We start from the raw sequence: 23,436 nt of genomic DNA, 5'->3' as shown, positions 1-23,436 counted from the left end.
TGAGAAGGATAAAGAGCTGAGAACGAGGAGCCAAGAGCCAAGGGAAGAGCTTCCCAGGCAGGAGAAATTGCAAGTGCAGCGAGGCGAGAACAAATCCAGGCACATTTAATAAACAGGAAGGAGGCTGGTATGGATGGTGCAAAGTGAGGTCTCGGGCGGCCAGGTCAGTGAGGAGGTAGGCAGGCGCCAGATCATATAAGGGACGCGTCAGGCTTCATGAGTTTACATTTTATTCTTGATATCAGGGGAAGCCACTGGAGAGTTTTATGTAGGGGAATAAAATAATTTATATTTTTGAAAAATCACTCTGACTGCTGTGAAAACTCTAAGACAGGGTAAGAGTAGAAGTTTCTAGGCCCCCTGGAAAGCTCTGGAAGTAATACAGGTGAGAGATGGAGGTGGCTGAAGCAGGTGCACTTGAGGGAAGACAGGCTTTGATGGTGGATTGACTTGGAGATAGGAACAGGAGAGCAATCAAAAATTATCCATAGAAAGTAGAGGGAGATGGGCCCAGATGTTAGCCCAGGGCCAGTCTCGTTACAATCAATGAACCTACATTGACACATTATCACTCAAAGTTCGTAGTTTACATTACGGTTCACTCTTAGTGTGTACATTCTGTGGGTTTCGAAAAATGTGTAATGGCATGTATCCACCTTGTAATATCATATGGAATAGTTTCACTGCCTTGAAAATCCTCTGTGCTCCTCCTATTCAACCCCCTACCAGCCCCTAATGTCTTTACTGTCTCCATAGTTTTGTCTTTTCCAGAATGTCATATAGATGGAATCATATGGTATATAGCCTTTTCTGATTGGCTTTTTTCTCTTAGTTAAATGCATTTAAGGTTCCTCCTTGTCTTTTCATGGCTTGACAGCTCATTTATCATAATATTCTATTGTCTAGATGTACCACAGTTTATCCATTCACCTACTGAAGGACTTCTTGGTCGCTTCCAAGTTTTTGGCAATTATGAATAAACTTCTATAAATGTCTTTGTTTAGATTTTTTGTGTAGACTTAAGTTTTTAATTCACTTGGGTAAATACCAAGAAATGTGATTGCTAGATTGTATGGTAAGAATATGTTTAGTTTTTTAAGAAACTGCAGAACGGTCTTCCAAAGTGGCTGTACCATTTTGCATTCCCACCAGCGGTGAATGAGCGTTCCTGTCGCTCCACATCCTCAGCAGCGTTTGGTGTTGTCTGTGCTTTGGCCTTTTGCCATTCTAGTAGATGTATGATGATATCTCATTGATGTTTTAATTTGCCTTTCCTGACGGTGTATGACGTGGAGCATCTCTTCATGTGTTTGTTTGTCATCTGTATATCTTCTCTGGTGAGGTATCTGTTCAGATCTTTCACCTTTTTTTTAACTGAGTCGTTTGTTTTCTTCTTATTGAGTTTTAAGAATTCTTTGAGTTGTAGGGGATCAGAATAGCTACCCCAAAATATGCCCCTTTGGCCTAAGGATTATTTTCAGCTGAAGGCAATAGAGCGGAAAGAGACACAAGAAAAAAATCTCTGCCTTGCCCCACTCTACCAGGAAAGGCAGGGTGTTCTTAAACACCAGAGACTCTTATCAGCCCAGAGACAGAGGAGCCTACATAACAAACCTTACTGAAACAACCCTTGTCTCCTGCTAATTTCCCTCACATATTTACTTTTCCGCAGTTTGCCATGCCTAAAAGCTTAAGCCCCTTTTCCTTTGTCTTGTCACGTCTCTACCAATTTTCTGTTCTTTGTTCGGATGCTATATAAGCCCCAGGTTCTAACCACCCCTTTGAGTTACTCATCACTGAGGTTTCTCCTGTGTGTAAACTTGATGCACAGGTTAATAAACTATTTGTTTTTCTCTTCTAATCTGCCTTTTGTCAGTTTAATTTCCAGGGCCCCAAGTGCAGAATCTAGGAGGGTAGAGAAAAAAGAGGTTTATTTCCTCCCGTGCAGTTTCTTTTGGGTAGCAGTCCTTTATCAGAGGTGTCTTTTGCAAATATTTTCTCCCAGTCTGTGGCTTGTCTTCTAATTTTCTTAACAGAGTCTTTCAGAGAGCAGAGATTTTTGAATTTTAATAAAGTATGGCTTATCAATTTTTTCTTTCATGGATTGTGTTTTTGATCATCTAGATGTGCTCCTATTTTGTCTTTTAGGAGTTTTATAGTTTTCCATCTTATCTTAAAGTCTGTGATCCATTTTGAGTTAATTTTTGTGAAGGGTGTAAGGTCTGTGTCTAAATTTATTTTTTTGCGTATGAATCTCCGAGTTTAACATTTTAAAAATGGATTTTTTTCTTGATTATAAAGTACATGCTCATTGTAGAAACTTCTTAAAAGACAGATAAATATAAAGAAGAACATTGAAGTCATGGCCGTTAACCCTTCGATGAATTACCAATTAGTCCTTTTTAATATGCATTTTAACATTTTTCACCTTGCTTCTTTCATTTAGACATTATAGTATGACCACTTTCCTTATGCAACTAAAAACTCTCTGTAAATATAATTCTCATAGTTGCATTTGGCCTAAGTAGATCATGTATTGTCATTTACCTAATTTTCCTATTGTCAGCATTTCTTTCTTTTTTTTTTTTTTTTACTGAAGAAGACTTGCCCTGAGCTAACATCCACCACTAATCCTCTTGTTTTTTTTCTTGAGGAAGATTAGCTCTGAGCTAACATCTGTGCCAATCTTCCTCTATTTTGTATGTAGGTTGCCACCACAGCATGGCTGATGAGTGGTGTAGGTCCATCCCCAGGATCTGAACCTGCGAATCCCAGCCACCAGAGTGGAGCCTGCAAACTTAACCACCACACCATGGGGCCAGCTCCAGCATTTCTGATTTCTGACTTTTATCATACTGCTATGATGCACATCTTTGTTTGGAAAGCCTTTTTTCCCCCCTGTGTTTCAAGTTATTTCCTTAGGATAGAGCCCTATCAGTAGACTTATGGGATCAGAGGGGAAAAAATAATGCTAGAGCTCTTAATGCATAATGTCAAACTTCTTTCTGGGAAGATTGTACTGACTTACATCCTATCAGCAGTGGACGAATGCCTCTCTCCACTCGACTCTTGCCACCCCTGAACCCTATCATTTACAAATCTTTGCTAATTTGATAGGTGAAAAATTGTACCCCATTGCTGCAGTTGGCATTTCACTGATTACGTACTATGGAGGCTGAAGAAATATTAATGAAATGTTCATTTGTTAGCCGTTTGTAGTATATTTTGTTTATAAATTATATATTCATAAACTTGCTCATTTAAGCCACAGTTTTTTCCAAATTCCTTAATGTTTTTTGCTTTGTTTAGGAAAACTGGAACAGCTTACATAAGAGAGATATTGCAACATAACAGGCCTGAAGGATTTTTGTCCTCAGTTATTGCAGAAGTCATAGACCCTTTCGGAATAGAAGAAGCCAGTGAGAGCTCTTGTTTGTCTAGTTCCCTTTCCATTAATCAAAGTGGACATTTCTCCTATAAACTTACTCTTCAATTACAAAGTAAGTGTAGTAATATAATACATCACTGATGGCCAGAAAAAAATGAAAAATTATCTTTTGGGAGGACTGTTCATGCTCATTTGCAGAACAGTCGATTTTACAATTTAGTCTGCTTGCCAACCTACAGAAGTCTACATACACTTCAGTTCCTGGAGGAATTTTTTATTTCTAATATAATAAAACCTAGCTGTAACTTCATTGATATTTCATTAATAGTAGTGCTTTCATTTATTCCTATGATGTTATTTTGTCGTAAATAGTATTCAGGAGAAGTGAAAAAAAATAGGAAGTCCATGTAGATTTTGCCCCACATAATAATAGAATTTTGAATCACTGTTATGGAGGAAATTTTGTTTTCAAAGGATTATATGATAGATACATAGCAAAAGTTAGTATAGTTTATTGTAAGGATTTGGGTTCTCCTCTGAGTAAGTGGGAGGCCATTGGAGGGTTTTGAGCAGAAAGTGACATGACTGTACTTGGGTTTTAACAAGATCACTTTGGCTGCTGCATTGAGAATAGACTGGGCACATGGTGGAGAGAGGGCAAGAAGGAAAGCAGAGAAATGAGTTAGGATGCTGTTGCAATAATCAGGTGAGAGATCATAGCAACTGTAAGATGCTGTCACTCATCCAAGTGGGAAAATAAGGTGGATATTTAGAAAGACAAGTCTGGAGTTCAGGAAAGACATCTGGACTGGAGAGAGAAATTTCAACGGTCAGCATATATATGATAGTTAATGCTATGAGACCAGATGAGATCACCTGGAAAATGAGTGCGGATATGGAAAAGAAAAATTCTGAGTTCCAATCCCTGACACTCCAACAATTAATGGTCCAGGAGGTGGGGAAGAATCTGGAAAAGAGATTGGATGGTGTGCTCAGAGAAGAACTAAGAAAGAGTGTGTCTCAGAAGCCAAGTGAAGGTGTTTCAAGAAGGTGGGAGTGTTTCTGTGTCAGAGGCTACCATAGGTCAGGTAAGATGAGGAAAGAAAACTGGCTGATGGATCTCTGTGAAAGTCACTGGTAACCTTGACAAAAGCTATTCTCGGGTGGAGCAGTGCGGACAAAATTCTGATTGGGTTAGGTTCAAGAAATTATGAGAGGAGAGGAAGTGAAGACAGTGAATAAAGGCAACTCTTTCAGGGAATTTCACTGGGGGGGGGGAGGAGAGGAATTATATGGCAGTTGGAGGGAATGTAGGAAAGGATTTTTATTGGTTTGTTTAAAAAGGGAGAAATTAGAGCACATGTGCATAATAAAGGGAATCAAGAGATTCTTCTGACTACTTCTATTTACCTTTTCAGAATGAGGCAGGTATTCTTGTTGTTGACGTTTCATGACCTATGAAAAACCTTTGATAATGACTTCCTCCCTCTTCGAAGCAGCCTCCTTTTGGCTTTCCTCATATCCCCTCTCATGGATTTTCTCCAATCACTTCTTCTTTTGCTCCAAAAAGTGGAATCTTTTTCCTTCCTTTTCCTTACATGACAGTGTTCCTTATGACCCCGCCCTGGAGCCTCTTTTCTTCTACACCTTCCTGCTCTCCTTAAGCAATAAATTATTCATCCCTTCAACAAATATTTATCGAGCACCTTCTATGTAATAGGCAGACCTGTAGGCATTGGGGAAACACTGGCCACATTATCCTTCTCTTGTAGAATCACAATGAAGATTCTAGGTTATTAAGCCTCATGGCAGTTCTACAGTAAAGAAATCAGCTTTCTTATAATTACTTAACCCTACATGTCTTCTTTTTTCTGCTGAGAATCTTACAGAACTAGTTTCATTGTAAAGGTTAAAGTTTCATAGTAAAGGTTTGTGCTTGACGTATTTGTGATACACCTTCTATAAAATAATTTGAATTATAACCTGAAATCTAGCAAATGTGGTCTCTGGTTAAGACCATAGTTTAAAAACTCAAATAGCATATTTATCGGTTATGTCCACCAGTGTGCGTGGGGAACATTGGCTGCTGATTTGACACCGAATCATTCCCGTTTCAGCTCCAGGTATTATTTCCTCATTTCAAGACTCAGATATAGAGAAGACTGTGGTGATTCCTGGTTACAGCAGCTTCCTGATCACAAGCATTTTAGATGATAAGAACGCTTTAGCTATTGCTACGATGCCTGCAAGAGTGCCCACCAATAGGGTCTTTCCAAAAGACTCCTGGTTCCTGTACAACTTTGGGCAAAAGAATGGAAGGACATGGAAAATACATTCAAAACCGTGTAATTATTGGTTTCAACAACACGATGATTCACTATCCCTCAATGTCCTGAAATACATTGATCTGGGGAAATCTCATACTTTCAAAGTTAAGCTCATACCTCACACAAAAGGTAAGTTTATTTTTATTGGGAAACGTCAAAAGCAGGTGTTACTGGTTTCCTTGAATGTGAAATACGCCCTTTGATATTTCTTTTATCTTTGGTTTCCATAGGAGCTGGCATCCTGCTGATAACAGTATTAGCTTCTAATTATTGAGAACTTATGATGTGCAAGGCTCTGTAGTAAATGGTTTATAAAATTTTTTAAATTTAATGTTTATAACAACCCTAAAATGCCAAATAATAATCCTCATTTTAAAAATGAGGAAAATGAGTTACCACCCCAAGTTTACAGAGTATTTTAGTTTAGATTTTTTGCTGTCCTCTGAAAAGAAAACCTGGTAATTACCTTGGTACTGTTATAATTATTTCAAGCCAAAAAATGGCTTTTAGATAGGATTTTATACTTTTTCCCATTTTTCCAGGTATTTGCTTATTGTAAAAGTAGCACAAAACTTATTGAAGATGATGGAGAAATGACATACTGGAAAAAAACCCAAAAAATTTTAGCAAATAACTGAGGTAGAAAGAGAGGAGGGAAAGATTGAAGGAAGGGAGAGAAAGAGAAGGAAATCCTGTCAGCAGAAATGAAGAGGGAACTCAAGGCCCATGAATCTAGGTAATGTGTGGCTCCCTGAAGGATGTGAGGCTCAGATATAGGCCATATAGGGAGCGGGATGGGTTTTGATGCCCAAGCATTGGCAGAAGATGTGGCTTTGGACCTTCTTACTTGGTAGTAGAAAATTGGAACTAAGACCATTACATAAAGCTGGGACCGTCAAATCCTGAAGAGGTGACTAGGAAAACACTACTCACCAACGCAAAGAAGGAGCCGGGGGGTGGAGGGGGGATTATTGTCTCCATGAGACTCAAAGTGGGGAGAAAAATCCCCTATAAAAAAAACCCAGACTCCAAGATTATGTAACACCCAGCGACTACCCACCAAATGCAGAAATCCCAAACTGAGAAATAGTTAAAACACCTGGGCCCCAGCATAAGCAAGCACAAAACTCTCTGAAGAAATTATTTCATAACCCAGCTAACGTGGACTTTCGTGGAAAAATCAGTCTTCATTGAACGTGAATTGAGGAAAAGAATTTTAAAACTATGTGAGGAAATAATCCAACATAAGAGAGAGTCAACAAGCATAGGAAACAGAAAAATTTAAGCTCCAAGTACTTGAGACAATAGAAAAATCAGAAAGATACTGTAAAAATAAGCATATGTAAAAGAGATCTTAAAGAGTTACAAGAAGATATATGAACCATAATGAAAGGACAAAACACTATTTTTCAAAAAAGCTTATTTGAAAAACATAACCAATTGCAACTTATACAAATGAAAATTATAGGCTTTGGGAAAAAAATGGAGGACATCTATTTCTTTTTTTTTTTTTCAGTTTATTTTGTATTGAGGTAACACTGGTTTATAACATTATATGAATTTCAGTGTACATCATTATATTTTGATTTCTGTGTAGACTACATCATGTTCACCACCCAAAGGCTAATTACCACCAGTCACCGTATACGTGTGCCTTTAACTCCTTTCGCCCTCGCCCCTCCCCCTCTGGTGACCATCAATCTATTCTCTATATCTATCTGTTTGTTTGTTGCTGGGAGGACATCTATTTCTATTTCCATCGATATTGTAGACTAAATATCCTGGAAAACTTTCTGAAACCCTTAGAAACCTTTCTCATTGATTATATGACTAATTGTCCATATTTCCTTCAAGTAATTTTACAGTTATTTTTACGGTTTTAACTTTCCATCTAATTCTTTAATTTATCTAGATTTTATTTTGGTGAATTGTAGGTGGTTAACTAGTTGTCCCAACATCACTTATTGAACAGTGTATTTTTCTTCACTGATTTTTAGTATACTATTATTTTAAGCATTTCTGAAATTTTAAACTCTGTTTGTTATCTCTTTATATTCCAGTACAAATTCCACGTGTTCTAATTATTTTGACTTTAAAATATACCAAATTAGTTGTTAAAGGATGCTGTTTTACTCATTCAGTTTGCTGGAAGCAGGTAGTAATCAGCAAATAAACTCAGTTGCCTCTCTGTGGAGAAGACCCTAGTCCATGCTACTCAAGGTGTGGTTGCATTGCATTGCAACACATCGGCATTACCTAGGCGCTTGTTAGAAATGCGGAGTCTTTCATGGTTCCATGTGAATTTTAGAGTTGTTTCTTCTATTTCTGTGAAAAACGTCATTGTACTTTTGGTAGGGATTACAATGAATCTGTAGCTTGCTTTAGGTAGTATGGACATTTTAATAATATTAATTCTTCCAGTCCATAAACATGGCATTCCATTTCTTTTGTCTTCTTCAGTTTCTTTCACCAATGTCTTACAGTTTTCAATGTACAGATCTTTCACCTCCATAGTGAAATTTATTCCTAGTATTTTATTATTTTTTTAAGATCGGCAGCTGAGCTAACAACTGTTGGCAATCTTCTCTTCTTCTTCCCCTTCCCTCCTCCTCCCCAAAGCCCCCCAGAACATAGTTGTATATTCTACTTGTAGGTCCTTCTGTCTCTGCTATGTGGGACACCACCTTAGCGTGGCTTGATGAGCGGTGCCATGTCCATGCCCAGGATTGGAACCAGCAAAACCCTGGGCCGCCAAAGCGCAATGCGCGAACTTAACCACTCAGCCACGGGGCCAGCCCCTATTTTATTCTTTTTGATGCTATTGTAAACGGGATTGTTTTCTTAATTTCTCTTTTGGATAGTTCATTGTTAGTGTTACTGATTTTTGTATGTTGACTTTTCATCCTGCAACTTTACTGAACTTGTTTATGAGTTCTAACAGCTCTTTAGTGGAGTCTTTAGAGTTTTCTATATATAAGATCTTGTCATCTGCAAACAGAGACAGTTTCACTTCTTCCTTTCTGACTTGGATGCCATTTCTTTCTCTTTTTTTTCTTTTTTTCTGCCTAACTGCTCATGATAGAGCTTCCAGTACTGTGTTGGATAGAAGTGGCGAGAGTGGGCATCAGTCTTGTTCCTGATCTTAGAGGAAAAATTCCAGCTTTGAGTGAGATGAGTATGAGTATGATGTTAGCTATGGCCTTGTCACAGATGGCCTTTATTGTGCTGAGGTACATTTTTTCTATACCTAATTTGTTGAGAGTTCTTATCATGAATGGATGTTGAATTTTGTCAAATGCTTTTTCTGCATCTATTGAGTTGATCAATGGTTTTTATCATTCATTCTGTTAATGTGGTGTATCACCTTAAAGACCCTGAATAACCAAAGCAATCTTGAGAAAAAACAAAACTGGAGGCATCACACTTCCTGATTTCAAACTATGTTACAAAACTATATTAATCAAAACATTATGGTACTGACATAAAAACAGACACGTAGACCAATGGAACAGAATAGAGAACCCAGGAATAAACCCACACATATATGGTTAACTAATCTTTGACACGAGAGCCAAGAAGACATAAATGGGGAAGGATAGTCTTTTCAATAAATGGTGCTGGGAAAACTCGATCATCACATGCAAAAGAAGGAAACTGGGCCCCTATCTTACACTACTCACAAAAATTAATTTGAAATAGATTAAAGACTTAAATGTAAGACCTGGAACCATAAAATTCCTCAAAGAAAACATAGGGAAAAGCTCCTTGACATTGGTCTTGGCAATGATTTTTTTGAAAATGGCACCAAAGGCACAAGCAACGAAAGCATAAATCAACAAGAGGGGCCACAGCAAAGGAAACCAACAACAAAATGAAAAGACGACCTACACAATGGGAGAAAATATTTGCAAGCCATCTATCTAATAAGGGGTAATATCTAAAATATATAAGGAACTCATACAACTCAATGCAAAAAAAGCCAATCCAATTAAAAAATGGGCAAAGAATTTGAATAAATGTTTTCCCAGATGTGGAAAGAACCTAAGTGCCCATCAACAGGTGAACAGATATGGAAAATATGGTGTGTGTATATATATACATATATATATATGTATATATATATGCAAAGGAATATTATTCAGCCATAAAAAGAAGGAAATCCTGCCATTTGCACTACCACGAATGAACTTGGAGGACGTTATGCTAAGTAAAATAAGCCAGACAGAGAAAGACAAATACTGCATGCTATCACTCATATGTGGAATCTAAAAAAAAAAAGGCTAACTCATAGAAATAGAGTAGAATGCTGGTTCCCAGTGGGTGGGGAAGATAGGGAGATGTTGGTCAAAGGGTGCAAACCTCTAGTTATTAAATGAATAAGTTCTGGGGCTCTAATGTACAGTATGGTGACTGTAGTTAATAATACTGTATTGTATACTTGAAATTTGCTAAAAGAGTAGATCTTAAGCATTCTCGCCACGAAAAATGAAAGGTAACTATGTGAAGCGATCAATATGTTAATTAACTTCATTGTGGTAATCATTTCACAATGGATACATATATCAAATCATCATGTTATGCACTTTAAATATGTATAATTAGCTTTGTCCATTATACCTCAATACAGCTGGGGGAAAGGGTGCAGAATCTCAAGGGCCTCCCCAGACCTGCTAAATTTGAATCCGCATTTCAACGAAATCCCCAGTTAAAGTTTAGGAAGCACTGGCCAGATGACTTTGGTTTAAGGGAAACTGCTGCCAACAGAACCTCAGGCATATCGTTTATTACTTCTCAGCTCTGATGTACTGATTAGTAAAGACGGCAGTTAGACTACATGGTCTTTCAAATCTCTTTTTTCCATTAAACTTCTCGGTATGCAGAGGTGGCCTGCAGGCAGAAATTGGCCTGATGCCTTATTATGTTTGAAATGCCTGGGAGTTTCCTCTTGGCAACAGTTGATGAACAGCCCTTTAAATTGAGCGTAGGGCCGGCCCCATGGCCGAGTGGGTAAGTTCATGCTTCGGGGGCCCAGCGTTTCTCCAGTTCGGATCCTGGGCGCGGACATGGCACGGCTCATCAGGCCATGTTGAGGCAGCGTCCCACACAGCACCACTAGAAGGATCCACCACTAAGATATACAACTATGTACTCGGGGGACTTCGGGAGAAAAAGCAAAAAAAAAAAAAAAAAAGATTGGCAACAGTTGTTAGCTCAGGTGCCAATCTTTAAAAAAAAAGCTAAAATTTAAGAATTAAAAATATTGTTTAAAAAAATTGAGCGTATACTCTTCAGTTTCTCTACTGCATTATCCGACTCAGTGTGATGGGCGCTATGCAAGGGACCTTCACGTGCGTTTGAGAACCTGGCTGAGGAAGGAGGGGTGGAAGAGAGCAATATTTCTGCGACAAAATATTTGTGAAGTTAAATTTTTCCAAGTGTTAAAGTTAACGCTATATAAATTGCTAACTATATTTGCAGGCATTATGCACCTTCATAATAGATTCTGTAGATGTTCTAGAAGCCTGATTAGCCAGGCATGATTAAATTGTTCAATATTTTCTTGAGTTAATAGTGACCCTTGGCGTCGTTTCCATAGGTATTCAAATTCTTGAAGCACCACTTCTGACAGTGATTGTTGGAAGCCCAACTCTACTGGAAGTTAAAGCTGAAGGTGCTTTTGATGATACCGACAGTTATACACTGGAAATTTCTGCGGCTAGCAAGGGTTTACGTCAAGTAAGCTTTTCTTTTATTACGAGAAAAATCTATTAATTACAGGCAATTTAGAAGACAAGTTAACAAGGAAAAATTACACATCATCATACCCATCAATGACGACTAAGCGCTTTTAACATTTGGGGTATGACAGAAAGGCAGTGTAGCAATGCTTGTTAGAGGTTGAAAGAGTGGGGTCTGGAAAGAGTGAGCTGGATTGCACTTCTGGTACTGTCTGCGTGAACTTGGGAAAGTTACTGTGGCTAAGTTTCTTCATCTATAGCATGGAGAGGATAGTAGTAATAACATCTGCCTCACAGGGTTGTCTTGAGAGTTAAATGTGATCATTCAAGTAGGGCATCTGGAACAATGTCTGGCACACAGGAAATGCTCAATCACCGTAAACTTACGGTATTTTCCCAACACTGGGAGAGCATTGTATATGCATGTTAAAAGGTTTGCTTCTTCCGCTTAACTCTATGTTTTAATCCTTTCGAGTCAATAAATATTTTTCTACATATTCTAAAATTTTTTATCATGAAAAGTTTCAGATATGGACAAAAGTGGAATTTCCATGTATCTATTACACTCAAATTAACAATACATAGCCAAGATTTTGCTGCTTTTGTTTTGTCATCCCTGTTTAATTTTTTTGGTTGTTTATATTTTGATATATTTTTAATGATGCTTTTTTTTTTTCCTGCTTTTTCTCTCCAAATCCCTCCAGTACATAGTTGTATATTTTAGTTGTGGGTCCTTCTAGTTGCGGCATGTGGGACACCGCCTCAGCGTGGCCTGATGAGTGGTGCCACGTCCGCACCCGGGATCTGAACCAGCGAAACCCTGGGCTGCTGAAAGAGAGGGCGAGAACTTAACCTCTCGGCCACAGGGCCAGCCCCATATATTCTAATATATTTTTAAATGCATAGCAAACTTCATGTCATTTCACTCCTATATGCTTCAATACAGATCTCTAAAAAATGTGTATTCTCTCTCATATAACCACAAAGCCATTACCATCCCTAAAACTTTTTAAATGAATTTTCTGCTGTCCTATAAAACCCAGTCGATAAACAAATTTCCCCAATTTGCTCAAAAAAAATTTTTATAGTTGGTTTGTTTGAATCGGGATCCAAACAAGATTCACACAGTATGTAGTTATTTTCTCTCTTAAATCTCTTTTAATCAAAGGTAGGTACTACTCCATTCTTCCCCTGCCATTCAATTGTAGGAATTGGATCAGTTATATTATAGAATATCCAATATTCTGGATTTTTCTATTTACTCATTGTTTCTTATTTAACTGGTGCCTTCCCCCACCCACCAACTTCCTTTAATAGCAGAACCCTGCTTAGAGTTTGGTTCATTGTGTTCTGGCAGAAATTCATTAAAAATATACCATTTTTAGTGGCTATGCTGTGGGGACAGGGTGACACTTCCACTATCAGTCTACTACATACTGCAGTTATTAGCATTTCTACATTTTTAAAATTCCAAAAAGCCTCTAAAATTTCAAACAGAATTATCAAATTTTGTTAAATGTTTAATATTGTTCTAGGTTCATTTACATTTATTGTGCATAAATTCCTACTAAAAACATATCTTTGTGAAATACAGTGATTGCTAAGTGAATAACTTCTTCTCGAGATGTGTACCAGTGGAAGTTATCTTATTCGTATAATCAAAGAAAATGACCCAGCACTCGTCAGTGAATGAGGGAAGCCTCATTGACCTGGGTTGGAGATAATAATGGTGTTTAGGTAACAAGTCCTTCCTGCTCCTTGCTCATTTCCAAATGTTGCCCACAACCCATTAGACTGGAATGTGTTTCTTCCTGGAGAAGAATGTTTTCTGTTGTGACTTGTTCTCATACAGATCTTGATGTCAAACATCACTCTCTATTTCCTATCATCGCTCTTCTTCTATTTCTTTCCTTTTTCTATATTGTTTAGTTGGTTACTGTATCAGTCTGCTCAGGCCACCATAACAAAATACCACAAACTGAGTGACTTAAACAACAGAGATTTGTGTTCTCCCGGTTCTAGAGGCTAGAAGTCCAAGATCAAGGTGTCGGCAGGGTTGGTTTCCTCTGAGGCCTCTCTCCTTGGCTTATAGATGGCCGCCTTCTCCCTGTGTCTTCACATCGTCTTCCCTCTGTGCGTCTATGTTCAAATATCCTCTTGTTATAAGGACCCCCATGGCATTTGAATTAGAGCCCACCCTAATAACCCCATTTTAACTTAATTACCTCTTTAACGCCCCTCTCTCCAAATACTGTCATATTTTGAGATACTGGGGTTTAGGACATTAGCATATGAATTTTGAGTGGATACATTTCAGCCTATAACAGTTACTTTAATAACCTTCATTTATTTGGCTATTTCCAGGGTTCAACTTCACTGGCATTAATTGCCCGGGGAGCATCGACTGAATGCTTTGTGACAACAATGGTGCCGATATTGAAAAGCAGCTGTAGTTATCTCAAATCTATGCATCATGTTCCCAGTACATCTATAACTCTGGAACACTGGATTAGTGGAATTCACAAAGACAAGCAGGGTTTTAATCAGATCAAAACTTTGCCGGTAAGAAACCTAAGCAGATTGTTTTAAGGGTACCAGTGATGTATTACTTTTGTGTGATTGGCTAGCCATTCAGTCATAGCATTTCTTTCCTGAGATGCTCAAAACACTCCAATTTTTTCAATCCTCACGTCATTTTGAGGGTGTGACGATTATTTATTTCTGAAATGTGAACACTCTCTGAAATAATGATTTTCCTTGGTTACTTGGTAAAGACTTAGTAAATAATAATGCATTGTACATTTTCTTTGCTTCGTCACTTACAGGTAAACTACAGGCCTCCATCTAATATGGGAATTGCTATTCCACTCACAGATAATTTTTATCACGCAGATCCTAGCAAACCCATACCGAGAAATCTATTCCCCAAGTCAAAGGTAAATGGTTTTTCTACAAATAAACTAGTATTTATTTGAATTCAAGAAATAATTCAGTAAAATTACGGATGGACCTAGCTGCAGAGATTAAATGAGAAGGTGCATTCAGCGCAATGCTCCATCTGCCCTATGTCAGCACTTATTATTATTATAGTTATTGTTGTTGTTACCCCTGTGTCTTCTCCTACTACTGTAGTCCCCTCTTCTCTTACTGCGACTTCTGGATATGGTTTTGCAGCCAAGAAGTCTAAATGGACCCTTTCCCCCTGACCTCTCCCTGGTTCCCATTTGGATTTCAAAGGGGATACATAGGGTAAGAGCATGTTTTCTCAAATGAAAGGAGCCCCCAGACCCATCTCACGTCTGCAGCCCTGTGAAAGGAATGGCATCCAAAAGAAAAGAAGAGTGTTTGCTCCCGCACAGGCATATTTCAACTCTTGCCAAGGTTCTGCCTAGAAAATAACCAAACCCCAGCATCTCTCTGCCTCTCTGGAGGGTGGCGTGACCAAGACAGAGAGGACAGAGAGAAACCCTTAGGTTCAGAGGAAAAGCACATCACGGGGTAGCTTCTCCAGGAAACCTCATAGGTGCCTGTGGAATCTCTCCAGAAAAACACACCTGCCTGCCCATATACATGTGCAATCAGGCATACCCACTTATGTTCATGCACACATACGCCAAGACACAAAACTGTTGTTTCTTTCGTTCAAAACTTTCTGTTGTCTTCCCATCTCAGAGTAAAAGCCAAATTCTTACAAGTCTGTAAGGTCCTCCATGATTCAGCCTTGGCATACAGCTGACCTGCCTTCCCAGGTGGACCTGCTCTGGCCACGCTGGCCTCCTTGCTGGCCTTCAACTATGCCAGACGCATTTCCACCTTAGGGCCTTTGTATTTCAAAAAATTCCGCTGTCCGGAATGCTCTTCTCCCAGATGTCACTGGCACTCTCGGTCACTGTCTCCAGGTTTTGCTTAAATGTCACCATGATGTGACACCTTCCTGACCCCCCTCCCCTCCTACCCACTCCCTGTCCCCCTTGCCTGCCTCATTTTTCTTCATTGCACTTATTACAGTGTTGCATATTTTACTCATTTATTTCTTGTATTTCATAAAAAAGTAAGCTACATGAGGCAAGATTGTTGTATTTTTTAAATCTATTTTGTTCTCCACTGTATCTTTAGTACCCAGAACAATGCCAGACATAGGGAGTACTTAAAAATTGTCCAACTAATAACACGTTATTACTTACACACACACACACACACACACACACACACACAAGGAGATTGACTTCTTGTTGCATCTTGGATTTCAGAGTAAGAAGCTCTGCTCCAGGCAATAAGCAGCTAACTATAATCCTGGGTTCTTCTTCAATTCTCATTCCTCCCAAAGGTAAACCCCGTGTGTCACTAGAACCAATCCTCCTCTATTTTTTTTTTCTTTCTTTGTGAGGAAGATTGGCCCTAAGCTAACATCTGGTGACAATCTTCGTCTTTTTGCTTGAGGAAGATTGTTCCTGAGATAATATCTGTGCCAATCTTCCTCTGTTTTATGTGGGACGCTGCCACAGCGTGGCTTGACGAGTGGTGCTAGGTCTGCACCTGGGATCCAAACCTGCGAACCCCAGGCCACCAAAGTGGAGCACGCGAACTTAACCACTATGCCAGTGGACCGGCCCCCAAGCCTTCTCTATTGAACTATAACTTTGCTATATTTATGTGGAAATCGTTAGGTTTTTGTGTTTTTTTCAGAATTTTCTTGTGAGTTGAACAGAAAATGCATCTAATTTACACCTAAGTAAATAAGAGTTTTCTAATGTACCTTTTATGCATTCAACACATGTTAATCTCAGCATTTCCAGTGCTATCAGGCCCTGTACAGACATCCTCTGAGGATACAGCGACGAACTAGATAACGTGACACCTTCATGGATCTTTAACAGGAGAGAATAAGCATTCCACAAGAAGTGGTGCAAGTTGAACAGCATCATCTGGTGCAGTGTTTCTGAACAGCATGGCCCCGCAGAGCCTGAACCAGAATTATCTGGGAATGTTTCTGCAGCACAGCTTTCTCAACCTCACTTCATAGCTGTTGACTCAGAAACTGTGCATGTAGTCCTGAAATTGGCTTTTGTGTGTGTGTGTGTGTGAGGAAGATTCACCCAGAGCTCACATCCATTGCCAATCTTCCTCTTTTTGTTGCGTGAGGAAGACTAGCCCCGAGCTAACCTCTGAGCCAGTCTTCCTCTGCTTTGTATGTGGGATGCCTCCACGGCATGGCTGATGAGTGGAGCAGGTCCACACCTGGGATCTGAACCTGGGCCGCCTAAGCAGAGCACATGGAACTTTAACCACTCGGCAACAGGGCTGGCCCCTAAAATCGGCACTTTTTAAAAATCTCTCCAGTTGATCTTTATTTGCCCTAAAGTTTAAGATAGGCAAGTAGTAGAGACGGACATAATACACACAGTAGCACCGTGGATCAGGGACGCCTCACCCAGTCTGAGGGAGTCTGGAAGACGAGTAGGGCTAACCAAAACAAGCAAGAGGGAGGACGAGGCTAGACAAGGGAAGAAGAGAGAGAAAGAGCATTTGAAGCCAAGGAAATGCCCTACACCAAGGGCAGGCAGAGGTGGGAAAGGGCTCAGTGACACGGAAGACTCAGAGACCAGAAGGCCCGGAGTACAGTGAGCAAGAGGGAGGGAGAGGCCCTCAACGAGACGAGGGATAGCAGGCCCTGGGGCCAGGGCACTCTGTGGGCAGTCGAAAGGATTTTTGAATTTTATCCTGAGAGAAATCAAGAGGCATGGACGGGGTTTAAGCAAGAGAGTGACATGTTTATGTATTTGTATTTTTAAATGTACACAATGTATTTTAAAAAATAAGAATAGAAAAAAATGACAAACATCTACACTCTCTGCTGGATGAACTCCATGAAACGTTGATGAACATATTTTTGAATAGACTATATCAGCGCAGGAAAAAAAAAGAAAGAAAGAGTTTGGTGAAGAAACCAAAAAGTTTAAGGAAATTCTGAAGACAGAAAGCAAATAGGATCCGAGGTACAGAGAAACAGAACTGGAAGAGGTCACAAGTGACAGCCAAAACAAAACAAAAAATGGAACCCCAAAACCCCAATGCCTAAAGAGGGGATTCAAGAGAATTTCAATTCCGAAGTCAAAGGATGCACGGAGCCAGGGAGTGTCTCTGGGGCACAGGTCAGGAGAAGCACGGCTAATCTGGCAGCCCCTCCACAACCTGCCCCGAGATGCTAAGGGTTTCACCTGCAAGGCAGAGCATCCAGAGGGAACCTGGGACAAGGAGGCAGCTACTGACCATTGAGAGCGATAGGAGCCCCCTCCCAGACACTCAGATGCTAGCACGTTTCTCTTTGCAGTCCATACCCCATAATTACTAAAGACTGTTCTAGGGTAATCAGAATAAGGAGGCCAAGAGCAATTTCTTTCTTTGCTTATTTTGTGAGGAAGATGGTCCCTGAGCTAACGTCTGTGCCAATCTTCCTCCACTTTGTATATGGGATGCCGCCACAGCATGGCTTGATAAGTGGTGTGTAGGTTCTGCCCGGGAACCAAACCCATGAACCCTGGGCCACCAAAGCAGAGTGGGCAAACTTAATTACTACGTCAGCAGGCTGGCCCTGGCAATTTCTTTTAAACGATAAGGGTTTTTGCTGGAATGAGAACTATGAACCCCAAACCATCTGTCATTCTACAAAATTACTCCCTAAAAATAATAAGACAAGTGGGAAAATAGGAAGATAGGGTTGGAGCAGACCACTTAAAATGTATGTAACTCTGCCTCCCAGCACCTCAAAACATGAACAGGCTGGAAAAAAGTGCTTATGAACCAATACTATGACTGCCTGTTGTGGTGCCATCATTCCTTTACGGGACAATCACGTGCGACATCATTCCAAATACGTGCGGCAGCAGTTAGACCCTCCAGGGAGGAGCTGGCAACTACAAAATGCCAAATATTCGAAGAAAACTTGCACAATAAAAAAAGAGGCATAGATCTCAACAATTGAAAAAGGCTGATGCCTCAGAAAACAGACTTAATATCATCATTAGAAACAACCTTTAGAATGAGTGTAATCATTATTTCAGAATGATTCAAGGAAATATTGCAGCCATGAAAAAAATTGGAGACATCGTACCTGCAAAAAAGGTGTTGGAGATTATAAATGAGCTCAGTGGAACAGCTCAGGAGATTGACTGAATAGCTCAATGGACCCAACCAGACAGCAGATGAGTGAGTAGGGAAATGAAATCTTCTGAGACAGATTGTGTGTTGCTAATCTAGCTCTATGTGCCTGATATCAGAACTTCAAAATATATAAAGTCAAAACCGATAGAAATACAAGGAAAAATTGACAAATACATAATGATAGCAAGAGGTTTTAACACAACTCTTTCAGAAATGATCATCTCAAGTAGTCAAAAGAACAAGTCAGTCTATAAGGAATTTGAATATTACAGTTCATATTCAGACATACGTGTGTGTGTTTGGGCAGAAAATACACATTTTTTTCAATCTACATGGAATATTCATACAAGTGACTTTATTTTGTAATAAAGTCTTGATGAGTTTTAAAAAGGTTTAATACAGTCCATGTCTGATAACTTTAAATCATTAAAATTCAAATTTTAAAAACACAAAAAAATGATGAAAATTAGTACATATATACACACCTCTCTTCAGTACACCCTCCCCTAAATTTCTGTCTAGTCTGACTTATGAACATAGACGCAAAAATCCTGAATAAAATACTGGGGAATCAAATGCATCAGTATCTAAAACTGCAGTAGACCAGGAGTCTGGAGAGCTTCTCCAAGAATGCGAGGAAGTTTGAGCATATGAAAATACATTAAAATAATTCACTTTATCAATGAATTAAAGGAAAAAGAATCTCAACAGAGGCCATAAAGATAGCGGGTACAATTTAACACCCATTTCTCGTTAAGCTTCTGCAAATCAGAAATAGAAGTAATATTCTTCAATCTGATAAATAGTATCTGTGAGAAATCTATCAAACATCATATAAAATTAAGTATTAGAAGCAGTCACAATTAAACATTTCCATTTTATTTCATTCTGTATGGTCTAGTTAAGGCACTATGACAAAAATAAATGAAGTATAAATATTGGAAAGAGATGAAACTCACAATTTGCAGATATAGTTATTTACTTAGAAAATATGGAAGAATCAACTCGCAAACTATTAAGCTAATAATAATTATTAATGTAGCCCAATGAATATAAGACCAACAAAAAAAAATCAATAATGTTCCTATCTATTTATAATAACCAGTTAGGAGCTATAGTGAAAAATAGCCCACTCTTCATTTCCACACAACCAATAAAAGATGTAGAATTTGACCTGAAAATATGTGCAAGACGGGTATGAAAAGAATTTTACAATTTAACTGAAGCACGTAAAAAACATCTAATTGAGAGATTCACATGCTCCTGATGGGAAGATCCGCTGTTGCAAAGCGGTCAGTTCTCTCCAGATTGATCTGGAGTTCAGTACAATTGCAGTCAACCCACAGAATGGGAGAGAATGGTTGCAAATCATATATCTGATAAGGACCTAGCATCCAGGCTATATAAAGAACTCTTACACCTCAACGACAAAAAGACAAACTACCCAATTAGAATTGGATGACGGTCCTGAATAGACATTTCTCCAAAGAAGGTATAGAGATGGCCAACAAGCCCATGAATAGACGCTCAAGATCATTTGTCGTTAGGGAAAGACAAATCAAAACCACAGTGAGATACCGCTTCAGGTCCATTAGGATCGCTATCATAATTTCTTTAATGGAAAATGACAAATGTTGGCAAGGATGTGGAGAAATTGGAAGCCTCATACATTGCTGGTGAGAATGTAAAATGGTGCAGCTGTTGGGGAAAATAGTTTGGCAGTTCTTCAAAAAGTCAAACATACAGAATTACCATCTGACTCAGCAATTCCACTCCTACATAGATATCCAAAAGAATTAAAAATGTATATTCGAACGAAAACTTCATATTAGCATTATTCATAACAGCCATAAAGGGGAAACAACTAAATGTCCATTAACTGGTGAATGGATAAACAAAATATGCTGTATCCATACAATGGAATATTCTTCAGTCATAAAAAGGAATGAAGTACTGGGACATGATGCAACATGGATGAACCTCAAAAACAGTATGCTAAGTGGAAGAGGCCAGACACACAGGCCACATATTGTATGATTCCGTTTATATGAGATGTCCAGAATAGGAAAATTGATAGAGATAAAAAATAAAATCAATAGATGGGCTAAAGGGAGGGGGCAATGGGGAGTAACTGCTAATCGGTACGGAGTTTCTTCTTAGGGCAATGAAAACATTCTGGAATTAGATAGTGGGGATGATTGAACAACATTGTGAATATACTAAAACTCCCTTGTACACGTGAAAATGGTTTAAAATGGTGAATTTTATCTCAATAAAAAGAAGAAAAAAAGAAGCAAGGGGATGAGGGAGAGATAGTAATCTTTAAAAAAGTAGAAGGAAGGATAACGTTTTAAAAAATAGACTTGATTATCAAAATCAAAAGCCAGTTCTTAAAAAATATAATAATAGGGGTCAGCCCGGTGGCACAGGGGTTAAGTTCACCTGCTCCACTTCAGCAGCCCGGGGTTCACAGGTTCGGATCCTGGGCACGGACCTATGCACTGCTTATCAAGCCATGCTGTGGCAGGCATCCCACATGTAAAGCAGAGGAAGATGGGCACGGAGGTGAGCTCAGGACCAGTCTTCCTAAGTAAATAGAGGAGGATTGGTGGCGGATGTTAGCTCAGGGAGAATCTTCCTCAAAAAAAAAATTAATAGTAATAATAATAAACCAATCTCTAGCAAGAGGGATCAAGTAAAAAAATGAATGGCAAATGGACAGTTACAGTGGAGATTTTAAATATCATTGATGAATACTATGAGGAAAGACAGGCACAAAATAGTAGGTCTGGAGTGTGTTCTGTAGTCTGCAGCGCCCCCGTCATAGCAAGTCTGCTCCTTTTAGGTCTCTGTTTTCATGCTCACAATGGGAGGGGCCAAGGGCAGGGAGTTGGCAGTCCTGATATACTGCATTCAGATGACACAGTCTTTCTGGGTCCCATGCATTTTAACCATCAACAGCCCGTAGGTAAAATGGCAAGCAGCTGAGTGGTCCTTGGGTTCCAATTACCAAGCGAAGAGACCAAATTCAAAAATACTGTATTTTTACTCTTACTTTATTATTAATGGATTTCTTTTCCCTTTTAACTTCTCAGGGATTTTATTCACTCAGGGACCAAATGTTTATTGAACATGTGACTCAGTTTGCAAAAATCCTGCCACAAAAAAAGCAAGTCAACCTATGTTAATTCTATTTGCAGAAATCTGGAAAATTCAAACAGTGTGCTAACGTGTCTACTCGGGAGGAATGTAATTGCACACAGGATCAGAAATTATCCCATGCTGTTGCTTTCTCAGATTGCAGAGAAAAAGTGAGATAATTTTTAATTATCTAAAGACAGAGGACTCTCATATTAATAAGATTTTGAAATAAGGATTTTGGTTAAATGTGAAAACTGAGACATAGAAATAATGTCTTATTATGACATTGAACTAAATATGACAGAGTTATGAGGATCTGGATTGAAATGTCCCCAGACAAGTTGATTAACCTCATCTGTAAAATACAATAGTACCTACACTGCTCTGTCCATTTTACAGGTTTTTATAGAGATATATACAAACACACATGCATGTATCTATATGAAAACAATTTGTAACCAAACACTACACTAGATTGTGGTGAATATTGATTCATTCAAAATTGAGTATCTAATGTGTATCGGGTTCTGGGAAAACAAAGGTTGAAGTTCTTGTAATCAAGGAAGACATATAATGTGTTGGTTAAGAGAGTGGATTCTGTGTGAAAGATTTCATTCTGTTAGTCTCAAAGAATTTAAAGGTCTATCGAGTTACTGGTAGTGTTCGCATTAGCTGAGTTAGGTGTGTACTTAGTATAAGTTTCAAGTAGATCTGTTTCACAGGCCTTGTAAGACTATAGGTAGCATTATATTAAGAGATTTCATATAAGAGTATATTGAGCATAGAGTTAGCATTCAATAAATTAGGAGGGTTGCTTTTATATACCTCTACAGCTCCCCCCTTGCTGAATTACCATATTTCTTGAGCATTTCCTATCTACTAAACTGCTCTAGCCCTTCTCCATGATTTTTCTCATTTCATTTGAGGCACAGAGAAGCCAGATAGTTTGCCAAAGATCAATCATTAATGTGTGATGGAGGCAGATTTGAACTCTGGCTCCAGAGCCAGAGTTTAAAGAGTGTGCCTGAAAGTTCGCGGCTGGCAGGGAGAGGGGTGTCAGGGAGATGGGCAAGGTCCAATTCGTGCAGAACCTGTGGGATATGGGCCAGCCAAAAAAGTCTGGCTACCATCACAGTAAATTCCTGTAAAAAAGGCCAACAGAAAGTTCTGAGTTTTGTTACCACAACGTTTGTGTGCTACTTTTGGAGTTCACATTGATTCTCCTGTAACACAGATTATTTTTTCGTGCCTTGAGAAGGTAGAAACCCCAGGAAGCCCATCTCGTGTAGACTAGCCAAACTCTTGGGAATATATCTATTCACTCCTTACTGGGAAATGAGACTAGTGTTGAATTTTCCGAATTTACATTCATTCTTGGAATTTGCATTTTAGGTTCCTCGTTTTAAGTTTCCAGTTACACAGTATCCAATTTCTCTGGAAATTCGCAGCGAGGATGGACGCGTCCCACTGGAAAGTCCGTATCTGGTGACTGTGGCCGAAGTGAATGAGAGGCGGAACTGGAAACTAAGTAGCGCTGGCTTTCTCCTAAAATTATTTCGTCTTTTAAGTCGTGTTGTTATTACCTAGATAAGTGGCTTACAAAACCTGTTTACACGAGAGACAGCCAGGAATTCTTTGGAGAAGAATTCGAATCAGTTGGAACATTGCCGTTCACTTTACT

The 23,436-nt window shown here is 39.0% G+C and overlaps 1 protein-coding gene across 1 annotated transcript in view; it reads left to right on the top strand.

Moving 5' to 3' along the window:
- CATSPERB (cation channel sperm associated auxiliary subunit beta) overlaps positions 1-23,436 on the top strand; it is a 132,647-nt gene that overhangs the window by 101,494 nt on the left and 7,717 nt on the right. Inside the window, exons 18-24 of the mRNA XM_046647891.1 lie at positions 3,310-3,500; positions 5,506-5,844; positions 11,312-11,451; positions 13,818-14,015; positions 14,279-14,389; positions 21,815-21,925; positions 23,148-23,283. Coding sequence (XP_046503847.1) covers positions 3,310-3,500; positions 5,506-5,844; positions 11,312-11,451; positions 13,818-14,015; positions 14,279-14,389; positions 21,815-21,925; positions 23,148-23,283 — 1,226 coding nt within the window. The remainder of the gene's footprint in view (positions 1-3,309; positions 3,501-5,505; positions 5,845-11,311; positions 11,452-13,817; positions 14,016-14,278; positions 14,390-21,814; positions 21,926-23,147; positions 23,284-23,436) is intronic.

This window comes from Equus quagga, chromosome 20 (genome assembly GCF_021613505.1).
Source record: "Equus quagga isolate Etosha38 chromosome 20, UCLA_HA_Equagga_1.0, whole genome shotgun sequence".
In the NCBI taxonomy this organism is placed as follows: Eukaryota; Metazoa; Chordata; class Mammalia; order Perissodactyla; family Equidae; genus Equus; species Equus quagga.
This window is presented reverse-complemented; position numbering and strand designations above follow the sequence as displayed.